The 21,407-nt window shown below is 50.5% G+C and overlaps 1 protein-coding gene across 3 annotated transcripts in view; it reads left to right on the top strand.

Annotated features, from left to right (window-relative positions):
- Nucleotides 1-20,858, top strand: part of CLSTN2 (calsyntenin 2) — a 650,414-nt gene extending 629,556 nt beyond the window's left edge. For 2 of the 3 annotated variants that reach the window (XM_060298549.1, XM_060298551.1), the window contains exons 12-17: nucleotides 1,138-1,355; nucleotides 5,338-5,508; nucleotides 5,999-6,144; nucleotides 6,275-6,398; nucleotides 7,175-7,359; nucleotides 9,283-20,858. In XM_060298549.1, the coding sequence (XP_060154532.1) occupies nucleotides 1,138-1,355; nucleotides 5,338-5,508; nucleotides 5,999-6,144; nucleotides 6,275-6,398; nucleotides 7,175-7,359; nucleotides 9,283-9,465 (1,027 nt within the window). In that variant the 3' untranslated portion in view covers nucleotides 9,466-20,858. The remainder of the gene's footprint in view (nucleotides 1-1,137; nucleotides 1,356-5,337; nucleotides 5,509-5,998; nucleotides 6,145-6,274; nucleotides 6,399-7,174; nucleotides 7,360-9,282) is intronic. The other variant, XM_060298550.1, reaches the window with a different exon arrangement.
- Nucleotides 20,859-21,407: the final 549 nt, after the last annotated feature.

The raw sequence follows: 21,407 nt of genomic DNA, 5'->3' as shown, positions 1-21,407 counted from the left end.
CCCTAGGACCAGCCTTCCATAAACTGGCAAGGGGAGGGGTGTCCTCTGCAAATGGTAGGGTTGGTGCCACAAAGGCAGAAAGTCTGGGAGCCCGAGCCCACCACTTACTTCCACACCTTGCCCACCCTGGAGAAGAAGATGGAGTGTCTCAGCCTACCCTTCCCCCAGGAACTTTGCCAAGGGATGCAAGTTGATGGCTGCCACCAGCTGGAGTCCACCCATCATTCCCGGAGTATCTCTCTAGACCCTGGGGTTCTCCATTTTAGCTTAGGTCTTTGGTCTAGATGATCAGCAGAGAGTGCCAGTGACACACATGCCTGATGAGGTCTGATGACACTGTCAGATCTGTCAACATTTACTGAGCTCCAACCATGATGCAGGCTCCTGGGCAGCTTCCTATCTACATGTCATCTGCATTTAAGCCTTACTACTACAAGGTAATTAATTATTCATCCCCACTGTATAGATGAAGAGACTGAGGTTCACAGGAGTCGTGCCCCTTGCCCAGAGCCTCCCAGTCCAGGAGTGGTGGCAGAGCCAGGCATGGACCCTTGTCTGTCTCACTTCCGGGGCTTTGCTCTTGTTGTCACACCACTCTGGCTCCCAGATGTTTTTGTGGCAGTGTATCAGGAAAAAGGAGTATGATTACAATGGCAGTCTGCTGGCACATCTGGAAGAGGCACCGCACTTGTGTGGTATCCTTGTAGAGAGAGAACATATACGCTGTTCCGGCAGGCAGGAGAGTTTAGCCCTGGGGTCTCACTCAGTAAGATGGCTGTAACTAACCAGGGAGACAACAATTTATTTACCAAATCCTTATGCACATGACAAGCAGTTGCTGTCTAATTAATGTTGCCATTGATTACTTTGTTAAAGGATAATTAAAGGTCTAATGGTTACTTGTTGCTGGTATAGAAAATTCCTATTTCACCCAGGAGCTAAGCTTTTCAAGTCCCTAGATTGCTAGTAGTTTCAACTAAAATGCGGCTTTGAATCTGAATGTCTGTTGACATCCTCAGAGGCTCTCGGGCAGTCAGGATGTCTCGTGGAGGACTAGAGGTGGCTGTATGTATCTTTGTCCATGGCCGGATGATTCCAGGGTTTGCTCTTCAGTTGCCGTGACTGCTGTTTTCCCAGGTGCTTTGGAGAAGATGTGTGTATCAGCCTCCCCGACGTGGACGCCTACGTGATGGTGCTGCAGGCCGTCGAGCCCCAGATCACCCTCCATGGCACGGACCGCTTCTGGAGACCCACTGCCCAGTTTGAAAGCCCCAAAGGGGTTACCCTCTTCCCCGACATCAAGATTGTGAGCACCTTCACCAAAACCGAGGCCCCCAGTGACTTGAAGACCACAGGTACAGGTGCACACTGGGTTGTGGGGGGGGGGATGGGACCTTAAATTCTCACATAAAGTATGATTCTCGTCAATCACACTTCAGGACAACTGAGGTATTGTTCACCATAGCGGGGTAATTTATGATAACAGAACAAAAAAGCCTGGAAACGATGAAGATAAATAACAGAGAGGAATGAATGGCTTGGCAAATTGTGGTACCCCCATAGAAGAGGTATGATGTTGGAGGGAAGGCACTTATGCCAAACAGCAAGTTAAAAAAAAAAAAGCAAGATGCAAATTACAGAGTAGCTACGTGGAGAGTGATCGCAAGTCTGTCAAGAAAAAAAATATGTAGAAAAATGCCCAGAAGGAAACACACCTAATGCTAACAGTGATATTCTCTGAGAAGCAGGAAAACAGCCAACTCGTTTCTGCTCCCCTTCACTTCCCTACAACTGCAAAGTGTTCTGTAGTACACGTGTATTATTTTGGTAATGAGAAGAAAAGTTAAAGAAGCATGAAGAAAAAATTAGAGCTGCATCTTAATATATACACCGCAAAAGTCTCCTTCGGCAATATCACTCTCAACTCTCAGGGGACTTTCCAGTTGTGCTTCCCAACGGTTTCATTGTCGGGAGGGCTGTTCAGTAAAAGTAATTTGAATTGTCTGCCAGGAAGAAACACTGAGTTGCACTGAAAGCTACGGTATATTCGGCTGGTGGGGGGGAGAGGGATGGAAGGATATGGAAGGAAGGCAGGAAAACCTGGGGCCCAGATCTATGGGGGGAATACGAGTTTGAGAACCGTCCTTTGCTGCCTCCTCCAAAAGAATGTTTTCAGCTCTCCCTCTCCCCCTCCCAGAGCAGCTGCTAACGATGTGCTAGTGCCAGTGGGCCTGAGTTCCCGAAGGGCTGCTTCTATAATAATCCTAACTACCCACTGCCTTAAAGCATGCTGGTCCCCAGCAAATGGGATGCCTGGCAAGACAGCCCTTCTTAGCTCACAAAAATAGATGGTGTTATACCACCTGTCTGGGCAGGACTGTTTCCCAGTTACTCTCCAAGGTGCATTAGGTCGTGTGATCTTCCCTCTTGCCCTCATCTGTGGCTAATATCAGACAGGAAAAGGAAGGGCCTCCGACTGCGGTGGCTGCAGGCCGTAGCTGAGAGTATCTGGATTCCCGAGGCCTGACATCAGCCTATAGGCAACGCAGGGACAAGCAATTATCTGGGTCCACATCTCACCTTCTGTGTATGAGAGGTGCATGCAGACTGCGTAGCCAAGTGCCCGAGAGCTATTGTTAGTACTTCTAAAATTTCACTTCTATCGTCGTAAGAATAATCATTATTATGGGTGCCGTAAACAAGCAGGCTAATGGCGTCTGCCACCCGTGACCCTCTCCACCACCATCTTCTGCCCTCAGCGACTCACTCTTTGTGCTGTTTCAGTACCAATGACATCACACCCCTCTCTCCCTCTGTGTTAGCTTACGTGTCTACTCACTCTCTACCCTCGTCCTGGAAGGTCCCTCTCTGTCTCGTTCTCCATTATTGTTGACAAAAACCTCTACCTTCAACCCCTCTTCCAGAAGACCCCACCACCCTGACCCCAGGCTGGTACCGTACACGCCCAACCACTATGTATGCTTCCAGCCACTAGCGCTCTCTCTCACACACGCTGGCAAGCCCTCGGTGGTGATTATCTGTTTATTAAACCAGACAAGGATCTCCTCCAGAGCCCAACTTATTTATTTGCCAGTAAGTCCCTGAGCCCAGTACAGTCCCTTCAGCACAGTGGGAATCAAGGAAACTGATGGAAGATTTTGTCCATATGCAAGCGCAAGAGGACGAGAGAAAATGGTGGGGTGAACACACCCCCTACCGAGGGTGAGCAATCAGTCAGCAGTTGGGTCATAGGAGCCAGGATGACCCAACCTGACCTGACAAGAGTACGGCTCCCAAGAAAACCCAGAAACCACAGGCCATTTGAAAGAGAGATATACGTGTACCATTATTAATGACAGACTTTGTTAAGTGTATATTAACGTGCTTTTAGATTTTGCCAATGCTACACGAAGCCATTGAGATTGGCAAGCATTTAAAAAGTAAGTGTACGAAATTATTTATAACAACATATACCCGTTGAGAGCAAAAAATGTTTCTGGTATCCCTTAAAAACTAAACAAAATAAAATAATTATTTAAAATAGCTCTCTCATCTTTCGTGAATCCTTTCAAAATCTGTTTTCATAAATCTTTTATCATGCACAAAATACACCAGTCTGCTTAATGAGTAAATATACTTATTTAAATGATCTCTAGTTCACAAATTTTTCAATAAAAGCCCGCAAGATCAAAAATATTTGAAGACCACCGGCCCAGAGGTTGAGACTTCCACAAAGTGTGGTATCAGAAGGTCATGGTTGCCGTCCAGCTCCTCCCCTGTTGTCTGTGTGACCCCAGGCAATCCGCCGCACTCTACCCCATGGACTGTCCACTCCCCCATCAGTGAAATGGGAATGGTAACAGTACCCCCTCTAGTGTCTGTCTGTTAGGATTTCCTTTGCACTGTGCCTAGCGTATAGCAAGGACTCCATAACTACTAATCACTTTTTATTTTAAAGTAGGATTTTCATTTAGGACTGCCAACCTGTCCAGCATTCAAATACTCAGACACTCCCCTGGGAAACTTGGGGTCATAGTATCAGGCAAGGACAGCTAGGCTGTCCAGGAACCAGAAACACAGGAACAAGGGTTGGAAAGATGGGTCTGCTGACTGCCATGTTGCCAGGGCCTGGGACAGAAGCCAGGATAAAGTCCACAGACGGCAATTACATTCAACAGTTCTAGTGATGGAGAAATTGCTCCCACCTCCACACTAAAGACCACCCCTGGAGGCTGGGGGTAGGGAGCCGGCACCTCCAGGTCAGCGCCACACTGCAGTGAAGAAGAGAGACCAGACTGGCTAGTCTCCAGCCCTAGGACCAGCCTTCCATAAACTGGCAAGGGGAGGGGTGTCCTCTGCAAATGGTAGGGTTGGTGCCACAAAGGCAGAAAGTCTGGGAGCCCGAGCCCACCACTTACTTCCACACCTTGCCCACCCTGGAGAAGAAGATGGAGTGTCTCAGCCTACCCTTCCCCCAGGAACTTTGCCAAGGGATGCAGCAGCTCGTCAACTAGACTAACCAATCTACTTATTTAATTATATCACCAGTGCAGCTCCACTTCAGCAATGTGTCGTCATACTGCTCCATGCCAGCCCCTCAGATACTGAAGAGTTAGTCACGCAAAGTGCTTCTGCCCTTGAGAAGCTCAGAGTCTGCTGGGAGAGACAGACACACACCATGACCACGGGGAGAGCTATGAGGGGCTGGTGGAGGGGCGCTCATCTCCGGTCCCAACGGAGACCAATCTTCTCGAGCATTTATTCTGTGCACACCTTGTTTTCAATCCTCTCAATGCCCTCACCCTCTTTACACATAAGGACATTGAGCGGTAGGTGGTTTCTCTAATACCATACGGCTTCTCAGAAGCAGCGCTGCTATTCAAATTCACATCTTTTTTTGGGTTTTTTTTTTTTTTTTTGCGGTACGCGGGCCTCTCACTGCTGTGGCGTCTCCCACTGCGGAGCACAGGCTCCGGACGCGCAGGCTCAGCGGCCATGGCTCACGGGCCCAGACGCTCCGCGGCATGTGGGATGGGGCACGAACCCGTGTCCCCTGCATCAGCAGGCGGACTCTCAACCACTGCGCCATCAGGGAAGCCCTAAATTCACATCTTTTGACTGCTGTGTTCATGCTCTTCACATAAATTTGTGCCGCCCAGCCTCAGGGGCTGCCTGGACATCATCTGAGCAGTGGAGGTGATATTTGGGATCGCCCAGCCTCTCCTCCTGACCCAGCCTGAGCCTGGGGTTCAGAGACGGAGGAGGAGGATGGTGTGTCAGGGCCATGACCTGAGCTGTCCTCACTCCTGTGTTTTCCATGTGTCTGTCCTCCCACAGCCCCCAAATCAGCAGTTTTTGAAGAAATGCTTCACAACTTAGATTTCTGTGACATTTTAGTGCTGGGAGGGGACCTGGACCCCAAACAGGAGTGCTTGGAGCTCAACCACAGTGAGCTCCACCAGCGACACCTGGACGCCACCAACTCCACGGCCGGCTACTCCATCTACGGTAAGGCTGTGCTCAGTCCTGCACCTGGTGGTCCCTTCTCAGTGGCCCTGTCCAGGGAGTCATGAGTGGGATGGCAGCTCCATCTCCTGTGGAGGTGGGTCAGGAGGGAACCCTTGACCTCAGAGCGTGGACTTCTAGCCCCTCCTTTGGCGAGCTATTCCAGTATCCGGGGGAATTGGCTCCCATTCCACTCCTGGGGAAATCTGTAGAAACTAGGCGGGTGCCTGCTCTTATCATGTTTGATCTCAGCAAGTATTACAGCAACATTTGGCAGATTGAGGCCATTCTGGTCAGAGCCCAATCTATGTGGAAATTCTGTGCTTCGGTTTAATTGGCTCCTTAGAATGTCTGCACTGGCACACCGTCTGCCCCTAAACACCCTGAGCTCTTACCCTCACCGACTTCAGGAGACCCACACCGCCAGCAGCTGCAGCCTGTCTCCCCAGCCCCTCTTCTGCCTTCTTATGACAGGTGTGGTCTCTTGACACAGGTGTGGGCTCCATGAGCCGCTATGAGCAGGTGCTACGTCACATCCGCTACCGCAACTGGCGTCCAGCTGCCCTGGAGGCCCGGCGGTTCAGGCTCAAGTGCTCGGAACTCAATGGGCGCTACACCAGCAATGAGTTCAACTTGGAGGTGAGTGAGTCCCACGGTTGTGAGGGACGCCCCGGACCGCCCAGTCATTCATTTCGCTTATTCGGGAGAACTGCGGCCACTGGTCCGCCTGCCACTCCCGGCCCACTGCACCCCTCCCTGCTCTTCTCAGGTCAGCGTCCTCCATGAGGTCAGGGTCTCAGACAAGGAGCACGTCAACCACCTCATCGTGCAGCCGCCCTTCCTCCAGTCTGTCCACCACCCGGAATCCCAGACTGGCATCCAGCGCAGTTCAGGTAGGTCACATGGGAGGAGGGACCTCAGGACACCAGGTGCTGATGGTGACTCAAGACCGTCCACGCAACACTTAGGGTGCAGCAGCGCCAGAGGCGCCCAGAACTGAAGGAGGTGCCCGGCTGTGGAGAAGCTATGGGCCTGGCTCTGAGGCACTCACGGCCTCAGGAGGGCGCAGGTCAAGTACACAAGAAGTTATGAGAAATGTGTAATAGCAGACGTTACAAAGGGCTGGGGTAAAATTTTGCAAGTCCTTGTAGACCCAACTCAAAGCTACATGCTGTATGTAGCCTCCCCTGAGCCCCTCACACATGCTCACACACACGTATGCACCATATTGCAAAGTCTCCCACCCTTACTTCTGTTCCAGTACCTTCCATATTGTCTTCCTATCTGGCGGGCACTTCTGTCTGTCCCTACTGAACTCCACAGTTTCTAGCTCTCAGGGGGAGGGGAAGGGGGCTGCCCTACGCTTTGATGGAAAAAGCAAGAGATCAGAGAATGTGCACTTATTGAGCACCTACTATGTGCCTCTGTGGAAATTCACATAGATGATTTCATTTGCTCCTCACAACTACCCCTGGGATAGGAATGATGACGTCTACTATATAGATGAAAAAAGTGACGCCCAGACAGAGTAAGGTTCTGACGCAGAGCTCTCCAACTGGGCAGCGTAGGGCAGATTTTAACCTACACTTGGATGTTTCAATCGTGTTCCATCCCCAGGGTGAGCTAGTCCCTCGCTCACCTCGTCCTGCGAATTCCTTCCTCCTTCCAGTGGTCCCGAGCATCGCCACGGTGGTCATCATCATCTCCGTGTGCATGCTAGTGTTTGTCGTGGCCATGGGCATGTACCGGGTCCGCATCGCCCACCAGCACTTCACCCAGGAGTCTGAGGCTGCCAAGGAAGCCGAGATGGATTGGGACGACTCGGCACTTACTATCACAGTCAACCCCATGGAGGTAACAATCGTCACGCGGGGGCTGGGAGTTCAGAGCGGGATGCCTCTCCTCCACCCAGCTCCATCCTTCCTGTGCCAGAAGCCCTGCCCGGCTAGCCCAGCCCCACTGGTCCTTCCCTTCTCTGGGCTCCTCCAGCCTCTCAACCTGCGTGAGCCACACCTACCCACCAAATGCATTCACTGCTTAAAAACGTGTGAATTGCTCTCACCCAACAAACAAAAGCAGACATTTCTTACGGCAAGCAGCCACGTAGTGTCTGTCCCTGGTCTCCCCTGTAGTATTTAGCTCAGAGCTGACTCACGCTCAGGGACTCGGTATTGAATTTTTGATTAGCTACCAGTATAAATTAGATGGCTTTGCTCCATCTGCCTGCAGAGCTCACTTAAAGTCTCAGAATACATTAATACAAAAACCCAATGGTAATACCTGCCACTTATTGAGCCCCCGTCACGCCAGCACTGCACGGGGTCCTCAACACGCACCACCTCATTTAATCTTCCCAGCAACCTGTGAAGTGGGAGTCACTCTCCTCATTTACCAAGGTAGGACCAACTCAGAGAGGGAAAGTAACGTACTCAAATGCCCAGAGCTGGTAACGGCACCACCGGTATTCAAACCCACGCCTGTCTGATTCTAAAGTTATCTCTCCAGTTGGCCATCAGCCCCCAGAATCCACCCATGAGTGTCCAAATGTCCCTGATCTGGACATAGGACACTCAAGAAAAGCCGCTTCCATCGGGCCCTTTGGTCTGCCCATGGCTGCTGGGTGGGGGGAAAGGCAGGAGTAAGAAAGCGAGGGAGTCAGTGGCCATGAGGAGGAGCCACTGAGGAATGAGAGGTATCCCAGCCGGTCCCCAGTCTCCCCGCCTCACCCGGCCTCCTGCTCCAACTTCAGAGCCAGCGTGCCAATGCCGGTCAGCTCGTCCCAGCGTGTGCTGTAGGTATGGGGCTGAGCGCACCACTCTGGGGACCCCAGCATTTCCACCTTCAGAGAGCTGAGCCTTGGGCCTAGGAGGCAAGATCATTACGCCTGGAGCGCTCTGAGTACCCGGCCAGAGCGTGCTCACCAAGGGCTAACCCGGGGATGCCTGCAAATCAGTGAAGCATGAGCAGGGAGAGCCTTTGGGGCTGTCCAGGGAAGACTTCTTGGAGCCTCAGCCAGGCCTTGAAGAATGAGTAGGATCTGGGGGAGGCAAAGGTAGAAGAGAAAACACTCCAGAGATGGGATGTAGCCAAGCACGGGCTCACATCTCTTATGGCTGGTTTATGAACTCAAAACATAAATCCAGAAATAAGATTTGACTGGAATTGCCAAAAAGCTGGGGGGAAGGGGAGGGCACTGGAAAGGCGTGGGGTAGAGTTTGAGGACACAAACTCCGCGAGTGAGGGACAGGCGTGGAAAATGAGGACCGTGAACTTTGTCCTTCTGAAAGCAGTATTTTTGAGGGGCGGCACAGCCGAGTCTCGGCTTAGAAGACCTTCTGCTCCCAGAGACATTATTTTCCCACCTGGAAGAGGGGTACAAGTTTAAATGCTATCCTCACATTGAGAAGCAAGTCATTAAAGACTTGGACACCTATGTAGACAGGTTTCAGAAATGCCAGAAAAGAAACTTTGGCCCGAAAGCCTCCCTGAATGATGGATGGGATCGGCCTCAATGTCCAATGTTTAAAACGCAACGATTTACCTTGAGTTTGGGTCCTGGAATTTGCCATTTCTTGTCTTTGTCCTCTGCCCTCCGATTGGTCTTTCACCAAAGGACTTCCCTTCCAGGAAGCCCATCTCCCAGCCCAAGGGTTTAGCATCAAGGGAAGGAGTTGCAAGGGGCCCTAAACGTCTCCTTAATGGAGGGAGAAACTTAAATTACAGGGTGGCTCCTGGTTGATCCCTGATGAGCGTTTCCCTTCTCTCCCTGCCATCCAGAAACACGGAGCCCCAGGGCGTGGGGAAGATGAGACCGAGGAAGAGGAAGAGGAAGACCTAAGCTCGAGCAGCAGCGACTCCGAGGGCAGTGACGAGGAGTATGGGGTGGGCAGGGGCGGACACGGGCAGGGCGGAGCCGCGCAAGCGCAGCTGGAGTGGGATGACTCCACCCTCCCCTACTAGTGCCCGCCTTCTGCACCCGCCCACGTGTCCCTTTTGGAAGCCCCACCCCGATGTACGCCCCAGCCTATCACGTCGCCTCTGACTTCTATGACAGGTCCCGGCAGGCCTTCCCCAGCATCCTGGAGCCCACCCTTTATGCCTTGGGTACTCCCCGCGTCCCAGCCCTGGGGTGGTTCCCAGAAGCCCAGCGTCATCCTCACTGGGGACTTCAGGGGGGACTTTGTCCTGTGGCCCCCACTTCTCTTGCAGTGGGCTCACCCAGCAGCCTGGATCCGTGGGTACCGTGTTTGCTCTTCCCTGCAGGGGAAAAGGTCAGCCTTCGTGTCGCTCCCCTACCTGGGCTCCACGTTCACAGGGCCCTGAGGTTCCAACCCCCCGTGCGGGCACTGACTCCGTGGTGTCTCCACACCGACCATCAGGTTCTTCGCACCTGACTCTCCAGGCTGCTTCCTACAAGCAGGATGGTCAGACTCCACACACTCGAGGTCTAAGTCCTCAGCACTTCAAAGGAACGTCCGTACCGAATTAAGTTTGCAGGGAAGGGTTTGCCTAGGCTGTCCCCACTGCTCCCCTCGCCCCGCCACACACACGTGCTCTTCCCTTTTGGAGAGCCTTTCCCTTTGTCCTTTTTGAGGCCACAGAAGCTCATAGGAAAAGTCCGAAGCCAAGAGCAGGCCCTTGGCCACAGCAGGGCCTGGTTCCAGCCAAAGTTCTCTGAGAACCTGCCTTCCTGGTAGCTGCTGAGACCCGCGGTGCTGCCCTGCTGGGGGCTACCACCACACGACACCATGAGGGCCAGGAAGCATTACACGTAGCCACTGCCCTGGGTGACCGCTGTGACAAGCCCACAGCCAGGGATCAGAAGGAAGGGCTTCACGGTGGACGCCGAGCTGGGTGACAGGGGTGGCTGGGCTCTCCTGGGCCAGAGGGCGACCCCAAGGTTGACAAGGCTCTCACTGTCCAGTCTTAGGGTCCCTCATCCCCTAGTTCACAGTTTTGCCTCTTGAGAAGAAACACTCCTCCTGGATGTTTTGGAACAAGCATGAACTGCGCCAAGTCTGAAATAAGAGTTTGGAGATTTAACTGCTAGAAATTAGAAGCATCTTTGCCATAATAACAGCTTCTTTCTTCTCAGAAAAGGAGCAATGCTTTGGGTGGAGGGCAAATATATCCAAAAACCATTTCCTTCTTTCCTTCTTCTTTGTTTTAATAAGGAAACCTTTTCCATCTCCATCTTAACATGGACACTTTTGGAGGAGAACTGTTGCTATAGTAACTGGTCTGTGATCTTTTCTGGCGGAGAGTATAGCAGGCAAGAGCTAGGGCTGTTAGAGGACTTCCATGAGGCTCTAAGAACGTCTTTGTTTCAAATGTCTTGGGCTTTTTTTGTCCTCAGTATGTATGATCTGTCCCCTCTCTCCCCCACCCCAATTCCCAGCCCATCCCGTACTGGCACGGGCACAGAGCTGGCCCCTAGGCACAGGGTATTCAGGTGCAAAAGAAAGGTCAGAATCTGTTCATCCTACTCCCTGTGTCAGAGAGACACAGCTACTCTCCTACTCAGAGAGAGCTTATGAAGGGGAACCACCATCAATGTCTTTTAGTCTGACCTCCACCCAGTGAGGATCTGTGACAGGTCTTTGCAACCTTCTGATTTGAAGAAACCACCTTAGGCAGCCTTTTCCTTCGCCTAAAGTGTTTTTTGCATCTGTTTCCTCCTCTGAGCCTCACAATAATCCCATGAGGGAGTGGGGAACGCCTGTTGTTAGACCCATTTTCATGATGAGTAAACTGAGGTTCAGAGATTCAGCATCTTGCTCAGAGTCATTCTGAGGCATAGACAAGATGGGACTCCCCACTCTTGGCCCAGTGCCTACCACCCTGATGCTACCTATTCGTATTCATGCAGCTAACAGGCATTGCTGAGGACCTACTACGTGCCAAGCGCTCTACCAGCAGCTGTGGGAAAGGGAGAAAGTGGAAGAAGCTCTTCCCTCAGAGGACTTGATAGTTGCAGAGGAGAAACAGGCAGGCATAGAAATCATACAAGAGACAAATGCAGAGGGAGGGAGAGGAGAAGTCACAGGCTCTGATTTTCCCCTCCTTAGAAAAGACGCTGGCAGAAGTTTGGGGTTTTATATTCATTGAATGGAAATAGACACCTCTGTGAATTGTCCCAGTCAAATAGCCCTTTTCTATCAGGCAGGGTCTGCACATGTAGAAGGAGAAAATCTTGGATTTTTAGTCCTCACAGACCCCTTAGTTAAATAAAAAGAGACTTTTTAGCCAGGCATTTAGGAGCTAACAGAATTCTTCCAAAATTAAGGCAGTAAAATGAGTACTGTATTTATAGGTTTAAAGCCAATTCTTTTTGAATTGGATTTTGATTTAAAACATTTAAGTCCGGTGTTCATGAGAGTGCTTTCTCCTGCTAGGGCTTTCGTTTTGGCTGTGGTGGGGAAGGTGGTCTGGTGCCCTCCAACTGCCTTCTATGGCTACATCACTTATTCACGGCTCGGTGAGCTGCTTGGGGCATGTGAAACCATTTTGTGGGTTTTTCAGGGCTGGGGGGGGCGGGGGGAGGGAACAGGTGAAAGTGGAGCTTGTCATATGTAGAGAAACAATGGGGTCAAGTCCCCTTGTTTCCCACTGAGCCCTTTCCATCAGCTCCTGCCGTGGAAGGTCACCCTGCGTGCCAGCCCCAAGGACGAGGCACTTGAAGTGATGCTGCTGGGTCAGTGGGCATTTATCGTGTTCCCAGCACCCTGCTCAGCGCCATGGGTGAGAATAAGAAGGGGAGACTATATAAAAGTAGCAGAAGCTTCGGGGAGTATCCAGGTGAGTGGTGAGTAATGTGATCTGCCCTCTCGCAGGGATTCTAACCGCGGGTGGAAAATGCCATTCATAAGGCCAGCGTTGTCCAGGCTCCATCTGCTGGCATCTGGGAACCAAAACTTCCAGATGGCCAGATCCCCTGTGGCTTCTCACCCAGACAGCAGCGGCAGTACATGTACACTCGTACCGGGGGGAACAGCTGACCAGTTTGGCCACAGGCCAGACCAGTGCTTGTCTTGCCAAGTGGATGACCAGATCGTGCTCTCTGGAGGTTGCAAATACATAGGCGGAAACCTCTCACACGACTCGGGTGACAGGGAGGAAGTGAAAGAAGAGGTTGAGGTGAAGAAGCCAGTACAGAATGAGTTGCCCTAGTGGAGTAAAGCAATCAGCTAGTTGGTCATCAGTCTGAAAGAACGAGAAAGGTACATTCTAGTAGGTTTAATCAAATCTAGCTACCAAAAACGTGCGTTCTGCTTTCACCACCTCTTTCTTGAACGCACACAGCCATGCTATCAAGCAGGGCTTAGCCCACCCACCTCTGCTTGTAGCAAGGGCTGTGCCTGGCGGACCCGGACCCTGCAGGGAGTTGGGCTCCTGAAGGGGAAGCAATGTCCTCTGTTCCTATACAACAGGGACTGGCAAACTTCACCTGTAAAGATCCAGTTAGTAAGTGTTTCGGGCTTTGCAGGCCGTGCGGTCTCTGCTGCAGGTATTTGACCCTGCTACGGTAGCATATGCTTAAATGCATGGATACGGCTATATTTCCCAAAAAACTTTACACTGAGAAGGAGCAGGCAATTTGAATTCATATTGTCATCACATGTCACAAAATTTTATGACTCTTTTGATTTTTATTTTCAAGCATTTAAAAATGGAGAAACCCTTCTGAGCCCACTGGTCTTTCAAAACCTAGCAGCCGGCCAGATTTTGCCCAGGGGCCGTGGTTTGCACACCTCAACCATGTGTGTGGGGAAAGCAGCCTTCCGGCTGCCAAGGGAAAGCAGGTTCCTATCTTACGCCCTCCCAGCAGCTACCCAGTGGTCTTTGCCTGCAAAATAAACAGCAAATAACACCACAGTCCTTAATTAAGCTGTTTTTAAAATCCATGTTCCGGGGGAAAACCAAACCCAAAACCAAAAAATACTTATTGCTCGTTGAGTTGCCTCAAACGCAGGCAAGCATTCCTCAAGAACTGAAAGGCTTGGGTCCAGGAACCTGCTGACCACGGAGTACAAACCCCATTGAGCTAAGGGCTAACTCCCAGGCCCAGGGCCTTCCCCCAATGACTCAGCCCATAATGATTTCTAAGCAGGAATGTTCATTATTTCAGACTGATTTCCATTCAGCCCTGCTCATGCCATCACTCTAAAAATGATCTAAAAGTCTTGTGACCGTTTGAATCAATACAGCATAATCAGTAGAAAAGGCTGCCCCGGCACACTTCAAAATTAGCATTCTTCTTGGCTGTATGATTCAATTTTAGCCAAAGGAGGACTTTTCCTTAACCGTCCTCTCATTTAAATTAACCAAATCAGTTTTACAAAAAAGTGAGAGAGCTGGTCTAATCCTCAAAAAATTTACCAGTGCAAAGTAGATGTTTTTCAGGGAAGATCGTTCTGAGGCCTCTGGGGGGTCCCCAAAGCCTCCTGCCGTGTACTCTGACAGGCTACGGGTGCCACACCATTCTCTAGCTGCATCAGACATTTATCGAGGCTGTCAAGCCAAAGCCCTGGGCACAATTGAATTTTCATGGAACCACTTGCCGTTGTCCAGCTGTAGGCAAAGGAAATGAGTAATGCAAGTTTTGAAGGCTACTCCGGCACCTTCATCTCCCTGCCTTTATTTGCTTTATACATTTATTCTGTACCTGCTTTATAGACCTTGCCCTAGTTTTCCTTTGGGCAGCAACCAGAAAGAAGAGTTAGTTGACTTGGTAAGAAGTGGGTTAGAAGCCAAACTTGACTATCCCAGGGAGGCGAAAAGAGACAGAAGATGTCACCTCCACCAGCACCCCAGAAAGCAATCAGACACCCCCTGTATGCCATCAGTGAACAGATGGGATTCCGTGTTTGCAGCTATGTTCAATGTAATTCAGCAAACCCTTGCTCAGCGCCCGTGGCGTGCCACCCCCGGTGCCAGGAATGGGGAAGAGAGCATGGATGAGTCGTGGTCCTGCCCGTGAGGATCTCCTGGTCTTGGAAGCTGCTGGGATGTCCCCTCTGCTGAGCTGGAGGCTGTCTCTGAGCCGTCAGGACTGGGGGGACAGAAGTTTGGGGTTGGGAGAGGGGGGATAACTTGCTCTGCCAGTTCTCCACCCTAAGTCAGGTGGTAGGTGTGATTCTGGGAGCCCTGCCACACATTGCTGAGGCCAAGTGGAGAACTTTCTAGGGAAGCAGGCAGTGCTTCCCTATGCGTTTCTTAATTCCACCCCAGGCTGACTCAGTTCACCTGCTGAGGGAAGCCAGTCACCCCGCCTACAGGGCAAAAATACCATGGCCAAGGGCTAGGATTCAGTGAAAGCAACCAAAGGAAGTTGTTTTTCTTTTGGGGGGGGGGGATTTTTTTTTTAATATTTGAACAGAAAGTCACAAAAATTATAATCATCCTCATCAGTTCACTCAGTCCCATGTAATTAATTTTTTTTCATCTTGATCTTTTGTTAGCACTTTTATGAATTCATCAGTTTTCCATTAGAGTTCTGAAAATGCTTATTCATTCAGTTCAGCAGTACAGTCAGTTACCAGAAACCTGTACTTGTCAGAGTCTTTTCCATGAATTCCTTGAAGATGAAACCCTTTAATAGGAACATTTTTGTGAAAGCATCAGAGTACACCCAGGACTGTCTGTAAATGACAAAAAACTTAAAAATGACCACGGTTAAAGATTTGATGAAAGTTCATAATAATGCAATTGACAAGGAAATTTAGTTATTTCTGAGACGTACATTTCAAAGGATGTTCTTACATACCAAGAGCAGGCAGCCAGACGTCGGAAGTTAGGAAGGGTGACCCAGATCCAGGGACCAGCATGAAAGCCCACAGCCACGGGACAGCCTGAGTGAGCGAGCACCTCGGACGCCCCAGGTCAGAGCTGGAGAGGGAAGCAGGGCTGACTCCGGAGGACCCGCTGCATGTTCACACCCCACCCTGTGGAACCCAGGTTCTCAAGGTATCCTTGGGCCAGAGCAGCAGCATCACCTGGGAACAAATGAGAAATACAAATTCTCGGGCCCCGCCCAAGACCCGCTGAACCGGAAACTGGGGGTGGGGTCCAGCATCTGTGTCTCAAAGAGCTCTCCGATTCTGAAGCGAACTAAGGTTTGAAAACCACGGAGGTAGAGGAAGAGAAGAAGGATTTAAGCTGGCATTGGGAGCAGACGACTGTTAGCAAGATAAAAAAAGAATTGTGTAGTGATGAGAGGGGGCCAGACAGACTGCCCCACCCCCATCCCGGGCCCTCTAGGCTCTAAACCACGCTCCCTGAAGCAGTGGTTTCAGAGCACCCTGGTCTAGTCCCAATTCCGCTCCTCCCTGGGGCATGAGCCACTTCCTGCTGGTCTGGCCCCATTCGTCCTGGAGAAAGACGCAGCCCAGGAGAAGCTGTAGTGAGGTCACCCAGCCCTAGAGAGGCCACCTTCCAGCTTCCTATAAGCTGAACAACCTCCTCCAAGGCTGTATTTTAAGGGGAAACAATCACACTGCAGCAATGACCCTGCATCACCAGGAGAACTGGTCTCCACACAGCCTCTATGCTGGTGGAACCGCCCAGGGCCTGGCAGGACTGGAGCAGGGTCAGTTAAGGACACTGCCAGGTGACTGCAGCATCGCTCTGTTTGTAATGAGACTGACGCATGCAGCGTCACCATGCAGGCACTAAATTGGATGGGGAATGAATGGCTTTTCTTGGAAGGGCAGTAACTCACTCTGGATGTTACTGAAATTAGAAAACAAAACACAAAATCGAACCTGCAGCCTTCCCTACAGACATCTTGGCCCTTGAATTTCCACGACCTGGCAAAGGTGCCAGGTTCCACCAATGCCCTTTTTCCCAATCAACCAGATCCCTAAGGTCCACCGATTATTGATTTGACTTTCTGATTTATGGCTGAAACTCTGTGAAGGTCCACAAACCTTCAGAAGTAACTAGTTAGTGCCCTAGTAGTCACTTACACCTAGCTGTGGGCGACAGAATCTGTCTTCGTGTAAGGATTTCTGGGAGTCAGAGTGCTGGGGTGCTGGGCCTTGGGGTGGAAGCATAGAAGAGAAATGGGCTGGGAAACAGCCCAGATACATGGCCTGGGAGATCCAGCATCTGCTGTTTAGTTCCTGTGAACCCTAATCCCCTCCTGATCAGACCCATCCCTGGTCCTCTCAGCCGTCTCCTTGCTGAGTCCTCCCAAATGCCCCATAGGACACTTCCATTTCTCCAGCCCATCTTGGAAAAGGTCTTCTGGTTAAATGCTCAATCTCCTGAGACCACAGAGATCATATGGGGAATAACTCATCTCTAACAAATTAGAACGTACTAACAAGAACAAATAGGGCTGTCCAGTTGTGTGCTGGGGAGAGAGTGTGGGGAGAGCTAGCCGGACCCAGGAGGGGAAGATATAGTGTTTCCTCATGTCGCTGAGATGCAGAAGAGTTTTCATTGACAGCCTGGCCTCTTTTTGTGAATTTTCTCATGAAACATTTCTGGCCCAAGACCTTAAGGCCATGTTATGTGTTTCCCTGAGGTTAGTCACTTATCACAAAGGCTCCTATGGGACAAAAGGATGCAGAGTGGGATGGCAGAATGTGGACACAGAGGCCTTCGGTAGTTCGGGAAACAGGGTGGGTTTTGTTCTCGTTGGCAGGCAGGCCAGGGACACCTTGTGGACTGAGGGTGAGAGGCTCATATCCAGCCAGGACACCGCGTAGAGTGAGTGAATAAGGGGGAGTGTTCATTGGGAAGCCTGGATACGGGTGAGGCGCACGCGGTGTGCCACTGGGTAGGACATACCAACCATTTACATTTGCCAGAAACACTAGAGAGAACCATGTCCCAACACCAGCTGGTTCCTGCCATTCTCAGGAGCAGGGAAGAGCTGGTACCTCCGGACCCCTGAGCTGACACGTCTCCAGAGTCAGGGTCCCACTCCATGAGAACGTTCAGTTGAGTGAAAAGGGACCACAGGCCTCATTTCCCAGATGCCTAATGGGGTGCCTGACCAGGGCACTGGAAAACATGGTTGTGTGAGGCTGGTATGGCTCCCCAACTCTTGCCTCCTCTGCCGTCACAGGCCCCCTCCTCAAAGCAAGAAGAGGGTCTTGTCTATCGCAACACCCTGGGTGGCTAGCAGGGCAGCTGGCCCACCGCGTGTGCTCCATACATGCTGAAGTAAATGGCAGAGCAGAGATCACTTAACTTCCATGAGCGCATGGGGTTTGAAAAATCAAGATGCTCCAGTGGAGGAAGACTCCGCCATCTCTTCTTTTCATGTACAAGTTCAGGTCCTTTATAAATGCAGGTGGTGGAGGATGGAAGTGCATCCTCCTGCATCTGAAAGGCAACAGTGGAAAGAGAAGAGAGTGGGGTTGTTTGAAGAGGGACCCCCTCCCAGCTATAACCTGTAACAGGAGCCCTTAGGCAAGGAGCAGGGGTAGGTGGGCCTCCACGAGACCACTTACTCCTCCCCAAAGTCAGGGGCAGCATCCGAGGAGAGAAGGCCGTACTGTGTTAATGCCCCCAGCCCTGTGCTTCTCTCCAGGCCCTTTTATCCGATTCACTGCAGAGGAGATTCATCAAGATGAAGCTCAATCCCCAACAGACTAATGAAAAGAGGGCAACAGACATGAGAAGGGCCGAAATGCAGACAGTGTGTGTTAATCACAGGCAAGAGAAACACGTCGCCTCTAATGTCTGTTTGCTTTTATCTTGAAATGAAAATGCATCTCTGCTGCCAAGACCCTTTTTCCTGAGCATTTCAGTACAGAAATGGGACGCACACACATACACACACATACGCACACACAAACAAAATTGGAGGGTTCTTTTCCCCAGCGGAAAGAGCTGTCAGAGAAATGAGCCCACAGGTTGTGTCTATTTGCAGAAGCAGAAAATCGACCGCAAGTCTCAGCTACAGGCTCCAGCCCCCATGTAGAAAAGGGAGTGAAAAGCGTGAGGAGGCATCAGCCCTTGGGAAGGTCCGTTAACAGCGCTGTGCTGGGGGCCTCCACCTGTGCCTGGGGGTCACAGGTGTGACTATCATGTGCACGTCCACCCCTGGAGACAAAAGGACATCCGTCCTGGTGCATATGGAATGCAGGGATCTGGAGCCCCCACCCCAGCCCCCCAGCTCCCTTACAGGGCTGCAGAGGAGCCTCTGGCAGATGGGACTCTGGAGAGGTCATGCCCATCTTTACTAGTCAGTTTCAAGGGGTGGAAATAAAGCAGAAGCATTTTGGAGGTCGGTAAGCTAGACCAGTAGCCAGGGCTGATCACCCAAAAAAGCAAGAGAAGAGATGGAGGGGAAAGGTGACTCAGAGTTGGAGAGGGAACAGGTGAGGCTGTGCAGGAGTGACAGCAACAGGGACACCCCTCACCGGGGAAGCCAGAGGATTGCTCTGGATTGAAAGCCATATCCAGATTTCAGTCAAGTAGGGGTGAGTCTGACTATATGACCACAGAGGCAGCAAATCAATTGCTTCCAAAGTCAGAGCTGTTTGAAGGTGATTTCAGTTCTTTGTTGAACTAGTCATGATGGATCAATCCACCTGATTGCTTCCAGCCTGACCTCAGTGCTTCCAGAACCGGTTGTTGGTGGACTGAGCTGGACAGGCTCGGAATGAGATTGAAGAAAACCAGTTGGTGAGTTTAGAAAAGAAATTGCATGTAGAAATCAGTTGTTTTCAAAGAAATCTGTAGGGATTAGAGTGGGTCTGCTATGTTATTGGCATGGACATTATGTCAGGAAGGTAAGAGTCAGAATGATTTTTGTGGGACATTCATTTGGAAAATTAATATATTAAATATAAATTCTCAGAGACAAGTAGCTAAGGACCGCTAAATATATGTGTCATATGCATATCTAGAGTGCAGACGTAAGTGAAATATAGACTGAAGATGTCGATGCTTCACACTTTAAATTCCTTAGAAGCCCTGGTTTGGATGTTAGACTTTTTCTTATTGTTGTTTACTTCTAGCTCTCAAAGCGCTGGAACAGTGCCTGGCACCTAGTAGGAGTTTGCTAAGCATTTAGAAATTGATGGTCCAGCTTGTCACCACTCAGTAGACACTCAGTAGTGTCCCTATACCCCAAGTTAAATGAGCTACAGAGAAGCGGGTCGGCGACATCCTCCTCGTAGATCATCACAACTGGCTGAGGAGAAGCCTTTGTGGATTCCCAGATTCGGTGCTGTGTTCCGCCAGCTGCAGGTCTTGGGTCTGGCTCTCTGGTAGTGGTCCGTGATGGGATGTTACATTAAGTGAGCTGATCCCACTTAAACCAAATCTGCATAACTTCCAGCAAGCTATTTCTACAGGGAACAGGGCTGGGGGCTCCCCTCTTATAGCCTCTGCCATTTCCTAAATACTCAATGATATTCCGTTGAATTTTGCCAACTTCAGTTCTGGAACTAAATGTAAAGGTTCTGGGCTCAGCCAGTCTGAAAGGTCTAGAAATTCCTTCTCTCTGCCCTTCCCTTCTCCCTCATCTGGAGATGCCACCACCATTTAGATGCCTTGGATGGCTGTTTCTTCCCAGCTGCCCAACCACAGTGTGTGGGGAAAAGGTCCGGTGAGCTTTCTCTTCTTGGAACCTCTGTGGTGTCGACACTACAGACAGAGGAAAGACCAGTAGCATCATTTTATAGAATCGCCTTAGATCACTGTTACAGTCTGGGCAGTTCCTGCCAGTGTGGCCAGAATGCCTCTTGCTGTGGCCGTCCGCATCTCCGTGGCTGGGCCAGTGTGTACCTGACACGTGTCAGACTTCTGAGATCTTCCAGCTGCCTCAGAGTGAATTCTTTCAATTTAAAAAATGTGTTTATTTGCTAAATATACTATTGTGTGTGTATGAGTGTCATACAAGGCAAACTCTGGACTATCTCGTTAGAAGGATGTTGTGTGTTTACAGCATCTTGAATCTAATTTCAGGAGAGCACACTATCAACTTGTTCAATGAACGAGAAAATGCCCTTTCACACCCCTACCCTCTCTCAGCACCCCTTCCCTGCCTAATTGAGCTGTCCGATCCACTCCAGGCTGACACAGAGTGAGGGGCACTGAGAATCGGTATGTATATAAAGATATAGGAAGAAAAAAGTACCACCACAGGAATCTGCTGGGCTTCTTCCCATGACTGTGATCTTACCCATGTTTGAATTACAAACTTTAAATTTCTAACAATTCAGATTCTTGCCATTTCCAAGTAATTTGTTAAATGCCTATTTAACACATAGACAGATATTTATTTTCAACCTTGGCTTGTAAACGTCTACAAACTGATTCATGTTGGTGGTCATTACGACACTTTCTGTGAATTGGTGAATAAATATGATTTTCGAATTTCACAGTAAGGATGACGTCGGAGAGTTTTTATTTTTCAGACTATTTGATGAAGTAAGACGGCAAAAACAGCTTTAGCTGGGTCACTGTTCTCCGGGGCTCTGTCCTAAATCCATGCATGGGGAAGAGAGGGGCGTGGGATGTGAGGGGTGGTGACATGGCAAATTGGCCACTATCCGGGCTCCATCAGGGCACCCTGTTATCCTCAGAGCTGAACTCAGCAGCACTGTTACTGGAGACCAAAACAAAGCCAAATCTAAGGTGTTTACTGAGCACCTACAAAGCGCTGGAGCTCAATGTGTATAATCTTAATTAAGATGAAGAAGATGAGACCCAGAGGAGCTGGGGGCATTGCAGAGGGCAGGTGGGGCTGAGCACAGCTCTCTCTCTCTCTCTCTTAGCCTGTTCCTTCCTGCCTCTCCATTCCTGCTGACCTTCCCTTACACCCAGGTGCCGCGCAGGGCCATCTAGCCCCTGAAGCCCACTGAAGATGCGCTGCCTCCCCCTCCAAAGCTGGTGGGGAACCACAGCACTTCCCTAGGTTTATGGGAGTCGCAGGT

Source organism: Globicephala melas, chromosome 4 (genome assembly GCF_963455315.2).
Source record: "Globicephala melas chromosome 4, mGloMel1.2, whole genome shotgun sequence".
Taxonomy (NCBI): domain Eukaryota; kingdom Metazoa; phylum Chordata; class Mammalia; order Artiodactyla; family Delphinidae; genus Globicephala; species Globicephala melas.
This window is presented reverse-complemented; position numbering and strand designations above follow the sequence as displayed.